The 18865-nt window shown below is 42.0% G+C and overlaps 1 protein-coding gene across 1 annotated transcript in view; it reads left to right on the top strand.

Moving 5' to 3' along the window:
- The window catches only part of MTIF3 (mitochondrial translational initiation factor 3), a 156001-nt gene that overhangs the window by 119681 nt on the left and 17455 nt on the right, over nt 1-18865 (top strand). Inside the window, exon 4 of the mRNA XM_085621623.1 lies at nt 16946-17100. Coding sequence (XP_085477749.1) covers nt 16946-17100 — 155 coding nt within the window. The remainder of the gene's footprint in view (nt 1-16945; nt 17101-18865) is intronic.

Here is an 18865-nt window from a genome sequence, read left to right as displayed (position 1 = left end):
GAGCCTGCAAGGAAAAAACATGAAATTGCATAAAGTTAAGCGTTATGCGAGGATGAAGGACCTGAAAACTCCATGGCACCTGTCTTACAAGAGTTTATGAAGCTTTGTAGGCGTAGTGGATCTTTGTATGTTATCATTCTGTTGTTGTATGTGACTTTAAAAAGGCATGGGTGAAAGAGGCCATAACTGGCCCCCATCGATCGCAGATCATACCTCATGTTGAGAAATGCCTTGCGCCTATTTGCAATGGTCTTGGCATAGTCTTGTGCAAAAAATAAAGTGGAGCAAGACCAAGTGATTCGTTGAGCTGACTTGACCGCTGACAGAACTTTTAACAGATCAGTGTACTACAAAAAATATAGGATGACTCCTCTTGGTCGTTGTGAAGACGAGGCATTAGAAGGAAGACAACCCAACCTATGTGCACGCTGAATATTAAGAAGTGTGTCTTCTGGCATATGGAGTAATTTGGGGAGGAGAGATTTAAAGAAGGTTGGAGGATCTGTCCCTTCAACTCCCTCCGCCAGTCCGTAAATGCGCAGGATATTCCGCCTGTTGCTGTTTTCCAGGTCCTCGACCTGCCGCTGGAGCACAGAGACTTGAGAATTGAGTTGAGAAACGTTGGTACAAGTTTCCCCTAATGAGGACATGCTGTGTTCAACTGTAGTGAGCCTTGTGTCGAGTTGATCAGTAAGAATTTTTATCTTGGCGTCGGTTTCTTCCACAAATGGTCTAAGTGCCCTTATTTCTTCCAGTAACAGTTCCATGGGAACAGGCAAAACTGCTTTAGGCGGAGAGGGAGGGTCTTTTTTAAGGCGTTTAGTAAGTACTTTCCCGGATGGTGTAAGATTGGGATCCATTGTTGCTGCAGAATCCTGAGATGTAAGTGCCAGAGAATCCTCCAACCTGGAGAATTCAGATTTGTTTTTGAATTTTTAATAAAAAGACGTTTTGGTTTTGAGTGCGATGAAAAAGATCCTTTCAATGTGCCCATAGATCTCGAACTAAACACAGACCTTGATAGTAATAAGCGCACGACTGCCCTGATATCATCCACGTAAGGAGTATGGACAACAACTCCACAGAGATGTAGGTAAAGTGAAGTGAGAGATAAATAAATAAAAGTTACCGCAAAGATGGTTAACCTCTCAGAGTGGCATGTTGTATCAGCGTAGCCACAAAGAATGAGGAAAGCAATCACAAATGTGGATATATAGGCACATATAGTAGCAGCTCAAAAGTCACAGGAAATTCAGGAAGAATGTGAGGAGTGAAATGAAGGCATATCAAATGGCGGGAGAAAGAAAATTACAAAATGGCCCCCTCAGCTTCTTCAAATGACTAGATGAATTGATGTGTCAGAACATCTCCAAGGGTTGTGAGGGGTGGGGGGGCGCTGCACTTTAGAGAAAGTCAGGAGACTTGGAAAGAAATTGGAGGCATTCCCAGGTCGATAACGCTGCAGGCAGGGAGAGCTCCGTACTTCAGGTAGCGCGCACAAAATGGCAGCTGCTCTATCGCGACGCCGAGAAAAAAGATTTAATCAAAAATGAAATCATTTTAGCAAGGCGTGCGGGATTACCAGGGGTCTCATTGTGTCCAGGAGACCTTCAGACGAAGCTGGCGCTTGGTGTGATCGCGTAAGCTGCCCTGGTAACGCGAAGCCTCCACGTCGCACCGGAGAGCCTCACCCGGACGCTGTCATGCTCCTCGGGCGCCAAGCCACGCCACGCCCCCCCCCCCCCCCCCCCCCATAATTGTGTGTTTAGAGTTATAGGTTTGTCTCCTAATAGGTAATAGAACTTTGTCTAGGTGCAGTTCTGTAAGGTGTGACTTTGTCCTATTTAATCCTCATATTTTGGGTGTTTTTGGGTTATTTCCAATGTGCGTCAGACAAAAATTGGTTGCAAATTGAATTTGCTAGTCTCGCTCAGTGCCGATCAGCTTATTGTTGTTTATACGAATTTATCCTACAAGCAGCAGGGAGAAGCCAGCAATATGACAGCGAGACCAGCAACTCATCCAACCAGTGCCTTGTTTTTTGATTATTTTATCTGTAAACGTCTTAGTAGCAATGATTTAAAAACAACCATTATATCGTTGAACAATAAACTTGGGAGGTAATTAGAATATATAAGAGCTCATTTTGATCGAGGGTGGAAATAGGGTTCAAAACTTCTATGATGCACATTCAGGTGGCTTAGGTTAAGAAATTTGTATTTCACTAAAATTAAATGTATGATATACTTATAGGGGCTCTCAGCCAGCCTTCTTCATCAATTGAGCTGTTATTGTGTCATTCTCAATTTTCTTCTGCCCACTACATGATACAGCATGGGGCAATGGGTCGGCCCACTTTAGCCAGTTGCTAAATTCACTGTAGGTGAGGGCATTCTCCCCTTTTACAAGGAGCACACCCACACACAAAGTAGTTTACTTGGGTGCCAGGGTCTACAAGGGCAGTCTGTGTTTTTGAGATAAAAAATACAAAACATTTTCACTTTTAGCTAATTTCATTTTCTTTTATTAGATTGAGGAAGGCACCCAGCTTCCCCAACATTAATGGTTTGCAGAAACCATAACAAAACAAAATCACTGAAAAAGCCAGAAGGCTTTCAGCCAAGACCAGACTTAGTAGCTTTGATAATGCGTGTTATGCATTTTGCTGGCCTTGGCAACAAGGAGGAAACCAAAGGAAGCACATTTAACTTTCAAGTCAAAGGTAGCCCCGGCACAAAAACATCAGGTGTCTGTTTCTAGCACTGTACTAACCTCTGAATGAGACCCTTAGTATAGAACCCTCAATCGAGCATTGTATCTCGGTAAACATTCGCAGTGAGAAGTAGTGATCCACTGAACCATGATGTAGTGAAAGGAAGAGGCTAGACCTGCTCCAGTGTACTTCAGTGAATAGTCTCATGCCATTCCAACCAATCCTGTTTCTTCATTCGGAGAGTACATTTTTGGAAATAAGATGGAATGCCTAGTGCTATCATACATACCGTTTTATTAATGTCAGCTTTAGGGATGCTGCTCAACCACATTCTAAAAATTGAAATTTCATTTTGGCCAGCCCGTGCCAATGAGCCGTGCCAATGAGATGCCACTTTGGTTAGCAATATACTTTTACACAGCTGTTAACAATTTACAACGCCCACAATGTGTAACATTGTGCCATGCATCTTGCATATTTAGAATGTTTTACGCCTTGTAACATTTGACACCAAATAAATTTTACTCAACACAACATTCTTTCCTTTGGTTTTCGCAGTCAATACTCTTTTAGAAACAACACCATGTCATGTTACAACAAAAATACAGTAAACGCCGTTAATACCTATGGGTAAGATCACCTCTTTAACACATTGGTTAAAGCTTTGTGAAGTGTTGCAGCTCTTTTTTCAGTGGCATCTATTCATCTATCATGTCTTCGCACTTGGATAACAATGAAAGTTCGGTTGTCCCTTGGATTGTTTTGCTCGGTTGGACATTGGAATTAGTGGACCGCAATCATTATGTCACACCACTAATCCTTCAGTTTGCAGGCCAGGAACAATCCAACACAAAACAGTTTTCAATCAGAAAAGATGCCTCATGGAGGCTGATTGACAAAAATGCTGGGTTAACAGAAGGGATTTCATAAATCTTTTGCCCCCAAAGGCATCAAGGGTGAACCCGTTGTCTTACCCTTAACCCCTCAGTAACCTCCTATCACCTGTTCAGGGGCTGGGGGAAGCTGGGTGTAAACCACAGAAATTAAACAAAGGCTCTTAGAGGCCCTGTTACTTTCTGTTTCTACCACTGACTTTATGACCCTTAAAACCATGGAGTGCATTTACCTTGCTCGGTTCACCAAAGGACAAGCAAGGAGCAGTTATTGCTGCCCTATTTGATTCCCAAAGGTGCCACATTGAAGATGCTACCTCCATCTAGGCTATGGTACCTTTGGCCACATTTTAATTCTGAGCTAGATCTTGCTCAATTAGTAAAACTATGAAGTCAGTGGATATGTGGATATTTGAAAAAATGCCATGCACTGCTAAGCCACATGACTGCAGTACATTTTTCAAATAGGAATGATACATATGTCAGAAACTCTTTCAGAGGGCCAATGGGCACGCAGGAGTCACTGGGGCCTACCATGGGGTGGGTTTGAGGTATTTTACGCCTGATGCCCTAGGGCCCGACCAACAATAGATCACAAGCAACAGACCCAAATTCCTCTTCAGCACTTGACTGCCAGTGGTAGTTACGGTGTAGCGGTCCAAGGCTCCCACTGGGGGGGGGGGGGGGGGGGGGAGGGGGGAGGGAGAGAGTGTGACTACGGGTCATTCAGTGAACACAACTCAGAACTTAAAAAGTGTACAGCAGTGTCAATATATCCATGTCCAGTCAAATACTTATTTTTATGATAAAAAGAAGTATTTTGTCTCTAATGTTTTTCATGTAAGGCAGTGTTACAGTATATATATATATATATATATATATATATATATATATATATATATATATATATATATATATATATGTCCCCACAAAATCCAATAATGCGCTCTCAGTCACCAAGAAAAGACAAAATCCGGGAAAGTGTCGAAAAAGAGGTGTTTATTCCTCACAACGCGTTTCAACTCGTTGCAGAGTCTTGATCACGTAAGGAAACAACAGTGAGTGAACAGTGGATAAAGTTTTTGGGGGGTAAAAAGTGAAGAGACAACATAATATGTTACACTGATCGTGTAGTCAACCTGGCAGACATCTTACAATGGCAACACACTCGTGGGTCACAGTGTATACACATGTGAGCAAAGGTATAATACCACAAGAATATCAACTGTAAACAGTATTGCACCAACATGTTTGAACGTGATAAATATACAGGCATAATCCTGAGAAAAAACAGAAATAATCCGTACATCGTACTGATACGTAAAGGCAAGTGCCGGTGAGCCCAGAAAGAGACGTGTTGTCCGCTTAAGATCTTTGACATAAATGTTTCAATACACCTTACTCCACGAAAATTGCGGAGACATGATCTTGTCAGTAAACAATAATGCGTGAACAATGAAGGATTTGAGGATAGAGCAGGGACAACATACTGCATTGCATTGTAAGGCGGACATCTTGTATAGACAATTCACAAACGAGTATGCAGGACGAAGTCAACGTAAATACGGTTAAAGTCACTGTGTATCCTGGTGTGAGCAAAAGTGTAAAAGTGAATATAAATGTCACCTGTGCTCCATGTCTAAAATAGCACAAAATAGCAAAACCAACATGTAGGAGCATGTAAAGACAAAACCTGGCAAGTGCCAATGCGCCAATACCCAATTGAGACAGAATGTCCGCTGGAAACGTTGACATCAGTGTATATATAACAAACAGCCATACCCCAACAAAAGTGAACTTCATCCAAATAAAGTGAAAAAGCGGGGGAAAGGGTAGGATGCCCGTGATAGTGCTCGTTGATGGTTGGGCTCCTTCCTTCCCTCCTGTAAATGAAAAGAAACAAAAGACAGCTCTTAATATATTAGAATAACAGATTAGCAAATCATCAAACGACAGTGCTACTGTTTCTGATCCTAATGTGTTAATTACATGGAGTAAGAAGACGAAGAGCAGACAACAACAAGCCTAATCATAATACATTCTTGATCACAATGTCAGTAAATCAAATCCAATAGATAAAAGAACACATCAAATGAGATAAGAGAACCCGTCTGGTAGAGAGAGTATGTTAGAACCATGGGCTGAACATAGACCTAGGATGGCAGGAAAACATATGTAATGAAGCATTATTTCAGATGTACCGCCATCTCCTCGTCCTGATTTACTCCCCCGGGGTGTTTGGTCTGAAAATCCATGATGTATTTGGATGCTCTCTGTCTCAGTTTCAAAACTCTGTCACCACCCCTGGGATTATTCAGAATTTGTTCTAAAATGAAAAATCTCAAGAGACCAGGATTGGAGAAATGCCTCTCATTAAAATGGCGAGCCACAGCATATTTATCATCAGAGTGTGTGATGGCACGGTAGTGTTCCAACACCCGCTTCTTCGCCATGAGGGTTGTACTACCAATGTACCACAGCCTGCAGGGACACTCAATCCCGTAGATCACAAAAGTAGAACTGCAGGTGAGAAATTGTGTGATTTCCTTATATACCCCATTACAATTGACCTTCTTACAGAAATGGCTGTTTCTACAGGCCTTACAATGGCCGCATGGAAAGAATCCTTGCAGGCCATGTTCCTGTCTCTGGGGGTACCTGGTGACATCATTGTGCAATAATTGATCCCTAAAATTTCTCCCCTTTCTGTAAGTAACACTGGGTCTATTGGGAATAAGATCACCAATAATCGTATCTGCTTTAAGGATATCCCAGTTCTTATTAAGAATACCTTGTATCTCCCGTGAATCAGCGCTATATGTCAGAATAATCCTGGTCTCAGTATCATCTGCAGCTGTGGTAGAGGTTACATTGGAAAGGATGGCATCCCTATCTACCATGTCAGCTCTGCCTTTAGCTTTGTTCAATACCCAATTGGGATAACCTCTGGCTCTGAAGCGTTCCAAAATACAAGTGCTCTCCAGCTGATAGGCTATTTCAGTATTGCAGTTCCTTTTTGCTCTGAGCAGCTCACCGTAGGGGATACTCCATTTGAGAGTGTCCGGGTGGCTGCTCAGAGCATGTAGGATACTGTTACCAGCTGTGGCTTTCCTGTATAGAGTGGTAAGTATGGATTTGCCCTCAATATTAAGTTTAACATCGAGATACTCAGCCGAACTGTCACTGATGGTGCTAGTAAGGACAATGTTGTAGTTGTTAGTGTTGAGATGTTCAATAAATTCCAGGGCTTCAGTCTCCGTACCCTTCCAACTAAGAAACAAATCATCGATATATCTCAACCACATTACTGTTTGTTCTAGGTATTTGATAAAGATAGGATTGGTGAATATCTCTTCTTCCCACTGACCCATGAACAAATTCGCGAAACTTGGCGCAAAGCAGGAACCCATCGCGGTACCCGTAGTCTGTCTATACAGGGTACCGTCAAAAAGAAAAATGTTGTTTGCCAGACAGAATTCGATCATACCCAAAATCATCTTACTGTGTTCCCTATAATGTAGGGGCCTGGTGTTCAGAAAATGTTCACATGCCGCAAGGCCTTGTTTATGATCGATGATTGTATATAGGGATTGTACGTCTAGGGTAATAAGTAGACATTTGTCATCTAACTGCAGATTGTTAATCTTACCTAGAAAGTCCTTTGTATCCCTGACATAACTAGGCAAATTGATGACAAAACCCCTAAGGAAATGATCAACATATTTTGACACATGTTCGGTTACACAGCCCTTAGATGACACAATGGGTCGCCCTGGTGGTTTCGTGCGATTTTTGTGTACCTTAGGTAACAGATACAGGACAGGTAGAATAGGGTGGTCGTTCTTTAGAAAACAGTACTCCTCCCATTCTAAAATACCCTTGTCTCGCCAGGTAGTAAGCATGTCCCAGATGGTAGTAATGCTATTGTTATAAGTGGCAGTATCAATGGGTATGTAGTATCTGGTGTCAGATAGTTGTCTCTGTGCCTCAGCTATATAATCCTCTCTGTCCATGATCACCACATTCCCTCCCTTGTCAGCTGGACGTATGATGATGTTAGTGTCGTCACCAAGTGTGGCTCAATGATTAGAGCGGCAGACCCTGATGCAGAGGTCTAGCCCGGGACCAGGGTTCAATTCCCTGCCTCGGCGGGTCTTGGGCTCAAAATTCCACGGACCTGATAATTCTCGCCTCGGTGCCATTCCAATCATGGAGTCCCACTCTGCAACTCTGGGCAATAGCTTGCTTAATCTCCACAACGGCCCCCACAACGCTAAGGATGCCTGGCCTCCACCTTGGGGTTGCCCAGGAGTGGACGCCTCACAGGGAAAGCCAGGATGGGTTCCACAGCGGTATTCGTACAAGCGCCTTGAGACCCTTGCGGGTGAGTAGTGCGCTATACAAGTATCAATTTACAATTTACTTAAGTAGTGATCTTTGTTGGAATGACAGATTGGGTTTATAGTGACGGTTCTTTTTGTGTCTGTATGTACATAGAGTCTTACTAACCACATCTTGGAAAGTGTCAATGTTATCATGCGGCAACATAGGTAAGAATGTGGATTTGGGTTTGAAACCCGAATGCGCCGAAGAGTCAGTGATGAGGTCCAAATTCTCTAAGGTTTGAGTAGTAGTTAGACTGACTTCAGTGGATATGGTGTTGTGTGGGTGTTGGTGATTGGTGTTGGTATTAACATTTGTATCAGTTTCTTGACCGAGTTCCAACATGGTGATGAGAGTATCAATATCACCAACATTTATATTGTTATTACACATGGAAATCTCCCTAGTGTGTTTGCTAGAATGGTCCAATCTTTTGAGTCTGTGCCACTTTTTCAATTTTAGTTTTCTGGAGAATTTAAATAGATCACTCCTGATACCTGTGTAGTCAAATTGTTTAGAGGGGCAAAAGGAAAGTCCTAAACATAAGGTACGTTTTTCAATCTCAGATAAAGATCTTTTGGAGAGATTAATAATAGTTTTGTTCACCATCTCTAGATCCATTAGTGCATCTTCCTCGGGCGTGATCTCCTGTTTCCCATTGCGCCCCTTGACCTGCCTCTTCTTCCATCGTTGGAATACCCTGATTCTTCTGTTCCTTCGTTTACGTTCCCTCTGCAGCGACCTCGGCCCTGTCCCCGACCCCTCTGACGTCGTGTTGTCAATGATGGGGTGGTTTGTATAGTCCTTTGGCTTCGCCGAATGTGCTGGTACTCCTCTAAAAAATTGACTTGGCGTGAAGTTTGATTTATAGGAATGTTAGTGTCTACTGAGACATCAGATTCCGTGTCGCTGGTCAAAGAGGTGGTTGGTACTTGTGTTTCACAGAGATTATCAGTAATGGTAGGTGTTGTTTGTTCGGAATTGTACAAATGGTCATACTTTCGGCTGAAAGTTAGGATCCTGCCACTTTTGTAATCTCCATAATCGCGGTCGAGTTTCCTCTCCTTCCGAGCTTTAATGTCCTCCTCGTATTTCCTGAGGCGTTCCTTTATAGTATTCATGGTAGACTCCAATTTGTCTGCTTCCATTGTTTTATTCAGTTCTGCCAGGATGTCCTGTATTTCCTTCATGATTGTATCTCTATCAATCCATGCATATTTAACCAGGATTTCCAGCATCCTTTTTGAACTTAATGCAGAATTCTTGGACCATTCGTATTTACGTTGACTTCGTCCTGCATACTCGTTTGTGAATTGTCTATACAAGATGTCCGCCTTACAATGCAATGCAGTATGTTGTCCCTGCTCTATCCTCAAATCCTTCATTGTTCACGCATTATTGTTTACTGACAAGATCATGTCTCCGCAATTTTCGTGGAGTAAGGTGTATTGAAACATTTATGTCAAAGATCTTAACCGGACAACACGTCTCTTTCTGGGCTCACCGGCACTTGCCTTTACGTATCAGTACGATGTACGGATTATTTCTGTTTTTTCTCAGGATTATGCCTGTATATTTATCACGTTCGAACATGTTGGTGCAATACTGTTTACAGTTGATATTCTTGTGGTATTATACCTTTGCTCACATGTGTATACACTGTGACCCACGAGTGTGTTGCCATTGTAAGATGTCTGCCAGGTTGACTACACGATCAGTGTAACATATTATGTTGTCTCTCTTCACTTTTTACCCCCAAAAAACTTTATCCACTGTTCACTCACTGTTGTTTCCTTACGTGATCAAGACTCTGCAACGAGTTGAAACGCGTTGTGAGGAATAAACACCTCTTTTTCGACACTTTCCCGGATTTTGTCTTTTCTTGGTGACTGAGAGCGCATTATTGGATTTTGTGGGGACATTTACGAGCCGGCGTGCTCCGTCGACACCTCTCTTGAGTCAAGCAGTCCAGAAGGAGCGGAATTTTGGGATATATATATATATATATATATATATATATATTTATATTTAGCATATTTCCTCTTAGGCGTCGTGCTCTAGTGTTTTGCTAGAATATCCCAATCCCACTCACACTCTGCAATGTGGCACAGGTTACTCCCCATTCACTGGTGGCCGCATCCAAGGAATGCTTACTAGTAGGTCTTAACTCAACAGTTCACTCTGACTCTTCATAGAATAGTCAAAAATGTAGTTTTGCAGTATCGCGCACCCCGCCACAGACAAACACCGCCCGCCTATCTGCAAGGAGGCAGTGCATCACGCCGCCATCCCCCATTGCAAGGCGGCCATGCCAAACCACCATATTCGCAGCTCCCCCGAGTTGGGTGAGACTTTTCGATATTTAAAATCAATGCCAGCTCTCCTACGACTGGGCCACATCAACAAGATTCACTTTCAAATTTACCTGATTCCACTTCACTGCGCGGATTCCAAATTTTCAATGAACAAAATAAACTCTTATGAAACACCTTTATAAAACTTAAGCATTTTGAGATAATATATTCATAGCCAATTAGTATAATATACACATACCATCTAATCGAAACATTGCTATGAACTTTTAACCTGAGTTATTGAATTAATAAATTAAACGTCTGCAGTTCATTTAGTCAGTTTTATCAAATTATGTGCTCATTTGGAAAAAAAAGATCCATGGAGTGTCATTTTAGAAAGTCCCACAGTTTTTCTTATAGAAATTAATGTTTCTAAATACGGACAGAAATAAATCTATTCCTTAAATCCCAGCAATTGAATTCTTTGTACATGTCCACCCGGGAAACCATTAAACCGTTAACCCTGTAATGTTTCTAGCTTTACAGTACATTGTGGTGACAGAGAATTTTAAATGATTTTCACGAGCAGTAGTATCGATTGCCACCAGTATCGATTGCCATCAGTCAAGTCGCATACATTAAATTGTAGTTACACCGCATTTTATAATTCTCTGTGATGATCGTAAATGCTGATTTAACAGTGTCTTTAAAGCTGGCATTTATGGATTTCTCGTAAGCAACATTTTTCTAATGCAATAACTGCTTTGGTTTTTTTTTTTGGCTGAATTATTCCGTATCACTCTATAGAAACGTTCACTTTTGCTCCATGTCTCCCTTTGTAACACTTCACCGTAGAGATTGCAGTCGATCTGGTTGATTCTCGAAATATGTTCCAAGCTAAACGCACCGAACCATTGACTTGTAGAGCCCCAGCTATTAGTAACTATTTCATTAACAACGAACAATCCATGACTTTTTCTGTTTCAAACGTTACAGAAAAACACAAGCACGTTTCTGAGTTTACAAAAATAACTCAAATTCCTTTTTGTCTGACTGGAAATCGCCTTAGTTACTAAGAAGCTTTTTAATTTTGAAGTGTTTTCATTTCATACTTGCCGCCATCTCTCTTAAACGCCCTACCAAATTTAATGGGTGAGTCACTTTAACATTTGCTGGATCTACCTGAGCTCATGTCTTCAACCCAGTTCTAGAATTATCATCTCTGAGTGAAAAGTTACCTCAGTAATATTGTAGACCCATTCTGTTCCTTGAGTATGTAATGGACCTTCAAAGTCCAGACTTACTTATGGATTGAATGATCAGTGTCAGCAGGTTTATAAACCCAGATTAGAACATTGGAATGTTGAGGGCTCCATTGAAGACATTAGAGTCCTCCAGGCTTCTAATGGCTGGTAGAAGCCCAGAGCATCAAAATGACAATGTTTGTTCACAGCTGTTCCTGGGAACAGAGAAAGGCCTCAGGGAGCCCGAGGGGATTTCAATTCCCTTTAGGCTCCTTGAGGGCTTTTTTTTTTAATTTTGTTATCCAAATTAGAACTTTCTGCTCCCTAAGGGCAGAATGTTCTAATAGCCTCAGTGCCCTCTGTAGTGGGATGTACAGGCCATTAAAGGCCCACTCCTTTGTTAACACTGGAGCGGCCTACGTCGGGATTTAAGGCTATATTGAATGAAGGACACTTTCTCATGACTGCTCTTCTACCTGCATGTCTGCCCACAGAATTCTAGGTAGCGACCAGAGCTGTTACCTTCTGACTGAGGCATTTCAACATACTCTGCATATGTGTGTAGTGGCAGATTAAGTGATTAAGTTGTTTTATCAACCATAAACTGACTCCACAACTTCCCGACAATTGACGCATGAGTTAAGCAACAATTATCGATACAGGTATGCTTATAATCATTTAAGTATTTCTGCTAAAGGCTGGTCGTAACCTACCCAAACTAGTTGCTTTCAGAATACCATTGACTGTTTGAAAGTACACACCCACATCCCAGCATGCCGTTAAACTTGTGTATTCTGTTTCTACGCAGTCGCTAATGTGTCATTTTTCTTGAGAATGCAACAGGGGACACTATTAGCCGATTGTACAAGGAAGGAAGCACACCCTTTTGTTAAACTCCCTGTCTCAGACAGTGATGTCAGTGAGTGTGATTGTAATAATGTGTAGCCTTTCAATTTTGCACATTTTGCACAAACTTCATTAACAGCATATATTCATTAAGTCTACACGGTATACATTTGAATAATTAACTAGCACTTAATTGATTATTATCAACTCTCATTCTATCTAATGATAATTTGGGCGTACGGCTTCTAGACTATGCTTTTATTAGTCAGGTAGTTAATCATGTACATTTCACATTTAATATCTAACACAATACGTTAGTTTAAGTATGTAGTTTTTAGCAGTTCATTATACACTTGACTTACATTTTATAATTAATTGACTTTAATACATTTCTTGTCGAATACGGCATAAGATATTACAGTAGACAGTTAGTTTGTCGGCGAGATTTGCTATGCATTTCATCGGGGATGGTTTCAGAAAGTTACTTTGGTGACTACTGGGAGATCTGCTATGCCCAGACCACTTCTACAAGGCTTCCATTAGGAAGGCAGCAGCTCCTTCCGTTATGCACTTGCTCAGACAGCACAGTCGAACAATCATCATTTCATCGTGCTTTCCAATGCTAGAGTTCATCTTAGGTTTCTGTAGCTCGTGCCTCCAAATTTCATTATAATGGGGTCCACAAAACATTATGTTCTTCAGAGATTCTATTATATCCATGGTAGAGGCGTGCTTGTAATCCTTCCATTATTTTCCTGGATCGCGGCTGTGTTGCCTGTCGACATGAACAAAGCAGTTCTTCTTGTGAAATTGCGTTCCACATGTTGAGAGATACCTGACCTTCCTAACAGATGACTTCCTTAGAGAGCATTTCTTGCAGCTTTCCCATGTTATTAATTTAATTGTAAATGAGTTTTTGAGCATATGTGTATGAGTGGTGTTTAGTAACGCAATGCAAATATTTTTTGTAAGCATGATTTGCTGCTGCAGAGAAATATAACTTCTTGCTCATGTGGCAGACCTTGAAGTAATGCAGTGGTGTAGTGTGGGGAGGGTCCACAGGGGTAGTTGCCCTGGGCGACACATTCTTAGGGGCGCAAAATTTTAAAAGAAAGTATTGCGCCCCTTAACCCGTGGAATGTTAGCAATTCCTGATCTAACGGTTCACGGGTTAGGGGGCGCAATACTTTCTTATAAAACTTTGCCCCGGGCGCTGCTAACCCACGCTACGCCGCTGATAGAATGTAATACTAATTGAGATCCCCAAGTCCCTGTGAAGCCTTTGGATTAGGAGCCATTTTATATGGCATGATTTAGTTCCATTTGCGGAGAGCTGCAGTCAGTCTGCTCGCTTGATCACTGGGTGCAGCTTGGGAAAGGGCGATATGAATATTTATTCCAGGGCTCCTTTTAGTTGCCAGTATGACCCTGGTAACAGTAGAACCTCATGCTTTGTGATGGTGGCAAGTTACCACATTACTGCCCCTCTTCCTTCCCAGAAAGCTTCTTGTTTACCTACTTCTGAGATGGCTGTAGGATATTGAAGGCAAGGAGTTATAGGTAGTGTGTTTGAATCAGTTGAAATGGGCAACTGGCATCAAGAGGTACACAGATATGTCACATGTAAGAGACAATGAGGTATTTACTGCAAACAAGGAAACTGAAAACTTTTCAGTAACCTGTAATGGGAATCTGTGATATATCCGCATTAGTGGCAGAGATTAATAATTGGCTGTGCAGTTTATTTTCCATGAGGGAGTCCTTTTTTTTAATGTAACTGAAAAACACGTCATCATATTCTGCACTTGTGGATGTGACTCTAAGTGGTTGCAAAAAAGAATGCTCGGTGCAACTGTAAAAACAAGAAAGAACATGTTTTTTAGTGTGTTTTTTAAGTCAGATATAATTCATATTATGGATTCTGAGGGGAAGGTGTTGTCATGACCATGCCACTACATGTTTTACGCTACTGCTCAGGGTGCTTGAATCAGGACTTGGTAACTGAAGGCATCAGCACCAGACGCTCATTAATTAGACATTCATTAGCATTCTGTTAAATGAAAATATTTGATTTACGACTCGCAGTTACAGCAATTGCCTATTGCCATTCTGGCTAATGTATGACAGAGAGAGTTGTGATTTTGTTGTTCCCTTGGAGGGATTTTATTAATCTGAATACTGTTCAGTCTTGTGAGGCCAGCGCTTAGTTTTATACCTTTTACACAACATTGTACAATTGCTTTTGACTGCCTGCTCGATCACATTTATTAAAGTAATATTTTTAGGCATATTGATATGAAATACTTTCATAACTGCTAGGTATAGTGGTTTTATTGCTTCCCGCTCTGCGGTTTGTGATTTTATTACTATTACATTTTTTGCATGCATAATAATTCTGACAAGAGGTAAGTGAAGGCCATCATTTTAAATCGGTCCTATCTTAAATCATAGCATTATTGAGTCAGAGCAGCAAACAGGTGAGGCGTTCATCATCCCGGTATAACCAGTTGTACCCACAAGGTGTGTGAAATATGTTTGCAGATGCATCGAAAATAGGAGAGCACAGTTCACCAGAATTCAATAAAGTACGACACATACTCCTATTGAAGCTCAAAATGGTGCTTACAAAGGAGAAAGCGGATTCTCGTTATCTGTGTCCCCAAATCCCACCACAGACACCACAATATTTTCACTACAGTATGTACTTAAGTGTAATTGATAGTTTGTTGCACATTATTTACAAAATTGTCTCAAGTCTGCGTTAAATCAGGCTCAGCAGATGATTCCAGGCTGTGTCTGTGGAGGAAGTATCAACCACCTTCATGAACTGTCAAGGTCTCCAATGGTTCCATTACCCTCTCATATTCTAAGGTCCATCCCAGATATTATCGCCCCAACATATTAGGAGCTTTTTGCCATCTCCCTCTGCTCAGTGGTCATTCCAGAGGATTGGAAAAGAGCTTATGTGGTTCCCCCTTTGAAAATGGCCAACACCGACCCTGAATCTCTATTCAATTTTAGACCAGTCTCTGCTCCCAGCAGCCTCAAAGGTCCTAGATAGGTGGGTAAATAAACAACTTACCACCTTTCTGACTGAGAACAACCTGCTCCATCCCTCCCAATCAGGGTTCAGAGCCCGCCACAGCGCCAAGACCACATTATTAGATGTCTCTGAGTCCATTAAAACCAGTTTGTACTTGGGTGTTAATGTGGCTCTGGTGCTGTTGGACCTGTCAACCGCATTTGATACAGTAGATCATAACATCTTGCTGTATTGATTGCACCATCTGGGTGTGACCGGTTCTGTCTTAAGTTGGCTGGGCTCCTCCCTTGAGATACGTGAGCAGATGGTTTGGATGAAATCGTATGCCTAAGGAGCAAAACAGTTAAAGTGGGGGGTGCCACAAGGCTCCTCCCTAAATCCCACTCTCTTCAACATTTATATGTTCCCTTTGGCATATTTAGTTGAATCATTTAACATCAAGGTCATCTCATATGTGGATGATACCAAACTCCTGCTCACATATGATGAAGATTCTGTAATTGCAAAGGATGCATTTGCTTGCTGTATGGTAGTCTTGCTTGACTGGCTGAAGGCCAACAAATTACAGTGTAAAGCTGATACAAGACAAATCCTATTTTTTGGGCGGTATCCCCTTCCAGGATGGGTTGGAGCTTCTCCTGACATGATTCTCTCCCCGCCCCCTCCTGCAACGGCAGCCATAAGCCTGGATGTCATGTTTGACACCCAACTTTGATTTGATGCACTGGTATCGGCAGTAGTGAAAACGTGTGTCTGTATTTTTCACATGAAGTTTCTTTACCAGCTTCCGCATGATGCTTAAGTCACAGTGGTCAGGTCACTAATCCTGTCAAGGCTGGACTAGGCTAATGCATTATACCAAGGCCTCCCTGAATATCTGATTCAGCAGTTACAAGTTGTGCAGAATATGGCGGTCTGCCTTCTGTATAAAATACCAAACTATACATCAGTATCCGTATTTTGGGAGAGACCACTGACTACCAGTTTGGAAACATATAGTGTACAAAGCACTGACCCTGATGCACCAAGCCCTCTACAATAAAAGACCTGCATACCTGAATGAAATAATTAAATACAGCCCTGGAAAACCCCTGCGCTCTAGCAATGCCGGTCTAATTGTGATTCCCCGCTACAAAAGGCAACAAAGGGGAGGTTCCTCCTTCACTGTTAAGGCAGCTAGTATATGAAATCAGCAGCCTGAACTGATGAGGGCTATTACGGATGAAGTAAAATTTAAAAAGGAATTGAAAACTCTCCTATACAGCCTTTGGGATAACAAGAGATCAGTGGCCCATGTATCCTTTCCGCTTTGAGTCGCCTATACAGTGGTGGGACACCCTGTCTGAGTAGCTTTGCGTTATAAAAGTACTCATCGTTCATTAATGTTTCTCAAAGATTGTCTTTTAAAATAAGCATAACTTTAGTCATTGGTATGTGAATGGTTTTGCTTTTGAAATATCCACAATCCCTTTAAATGTCATGACACTGTCTGATTGTCCTTAGGCATGTTGTTTTTGTCCTTTTTGCAGGAGCAGTCCAAATAAAGGAATTGAGATTTTCTGCGGGTATTGCAACGCATGATATAGAGACAAAAACCAAACAGATTCAGCAGTGGATAGAGAAAAAACATCACGTGAGAATCACTGTTGTGAAAGGAAGCTCAGCTGATGCAACGGACAAGATGGTAAGCGGGGAAACAAATGAGGCGACCTGTTTGTTTTATGTTATTTGCTAGTCAGTCATCAGCACACACCATATAAACAACACTGGAGAAACATCAAGCACTTTCTGAAATTCTTAGAGGGCAGAGGTTTGGCATGATGACAGTTTGTAGGTACCCTGAATCTCAATTAGTGAAGTTAGTTCCAAACGATATGTCCTTCTTTTGGATTTAGTTTATAGACATATATGCTGAGCAGTGCATATCTTCACGCTTCACATACTCATTAACAAGAAGTGCTGAGAGGATGAAGCTAGTAGCTTTTTCCCGGGGTTCTGCTCCTAATGAATATGAGTAACCCAGCTTCTTGCATGATTTTGAGAATTCATTGTAGGATAGTTGTTGGAAATGGCCCTTGCTGCAGGGTCACCCCAAACCTTTTGCCTTCCTCCTCCCCTTTTTGCTGAATTCAGTTTTGTTGGCTTTAGGACCCTGGGCACTTTCCCATCACTAACTAGCGCATGTGATCTCTCCTCTCCCTAAAACATGGGAACATTGGTGTATGTCCAATTGCCATATTTAATGTACTTATAAGTTCCAGGTTAAAGTGTACTGTGTCTGCCCAGGGCCCGTAAATTAAATGCTACTAGTGGGCCTGCAGCACTGATTGTGCCACCAATGTAAGTAGTCCTTCAAACATGTCTCTGACCCACCACTGCGGAGCCTATATGTGCAGCCTCACTGCCATGTCGACTTGACTTTTAAAACCCCTTGCCAAGCCTTAAACTCTCCTTTTTATTACAAATGTCACCCCTGATGTAGGCCCCAGGTATCCCATAGGGCAGGTTGCTGTGTAAGTAAGAGGCAGATCATGTACCTTTTAGTTTTACATGTACTGGTTGTGCAAAACTCCCAAATTCGTTTTTCACGACTGTGAGGCCTACCCTTCTTATAGTTTAACATTTGGCTTTACTTAATACACCTATTATTATTCCTGACTGAGAATGAATAGAATTGTTGTGTTTGGTGTCTATGGACTTGTAATGATAAATCCTCTTTAATGGTAAAGTTGGATTTATGATTACAACTTTAAAAATGCCACTTTTAGAAAGTAGACATTTTCCTGCCCTTAGCCCTTTGTGCCAGCAGACTATCTTAGGATCACATGGCTTGGTGTAGCTGACAGACTTTATGAATTCCATCCAGACAGTCACACAATAGTGGGATTAGCAGATCCTGACTGGTCCATTAACTGGAAGGATGGGGGGCAGAGCTGAGCACCGCCCCACTGGCATCTGAATAGGCTGTGCCCAGTCTCCTCATAATAGGCTTAACAATCTCGTATTATCAGTGCAGCCAGCTTGGAGCCAGGGCAGGGTAGGCAGGAAACTCACAAAACTTCAAGGACCTTTCCAGTAATTTGTCCTACCTTTCTGGAAGCAGGGTAGGGGGTACAAAAGTAGGGCTCTCAGACTCAGGGGCGGCTCCTCCACTAAGACCGAGGAGCATCGCCCCACTAAGTGTAAAACGAGAAAGAAAATGAAAATAACGCAAAGTTAATAACATTACGTTATTATAATTTTCTTCTTCTGTAAGAAGCGGGCTAGGTTGGGGTGGGCTTGTCACAGAGAGAGGGAGGAGTGGTTGCTGCTACACCAAGTAAGCCTAACGGTTTTGCCGGCCTTCTTGTGCAGTTAGCCTGTTCTCCACCAGCTGTATTGTACAGCCTGGGTGGAGAACATGCACACCCGCCCAGTCTCCGTCTCAGCTGTATATCATGGCACTCAGA

The sequence above is a fragment of the Triturus cristatus genome, chromosome 8 (genome assembly GCF_964204655.1).
Source record: "Triturus cristatus chromosome 8, aTriCri1.1, whole genome shotgun sequence".
Taxonomy (NCBI): domain Eukaryota; kingdom Metazoa; phylum Chordata; class Amphibia; order Caudata; family Salamandridae; genus Triturus; species Triturus cristatus.
This window is presented reverse-complemented; position numbering and strand designations above follow the sequence as displayed.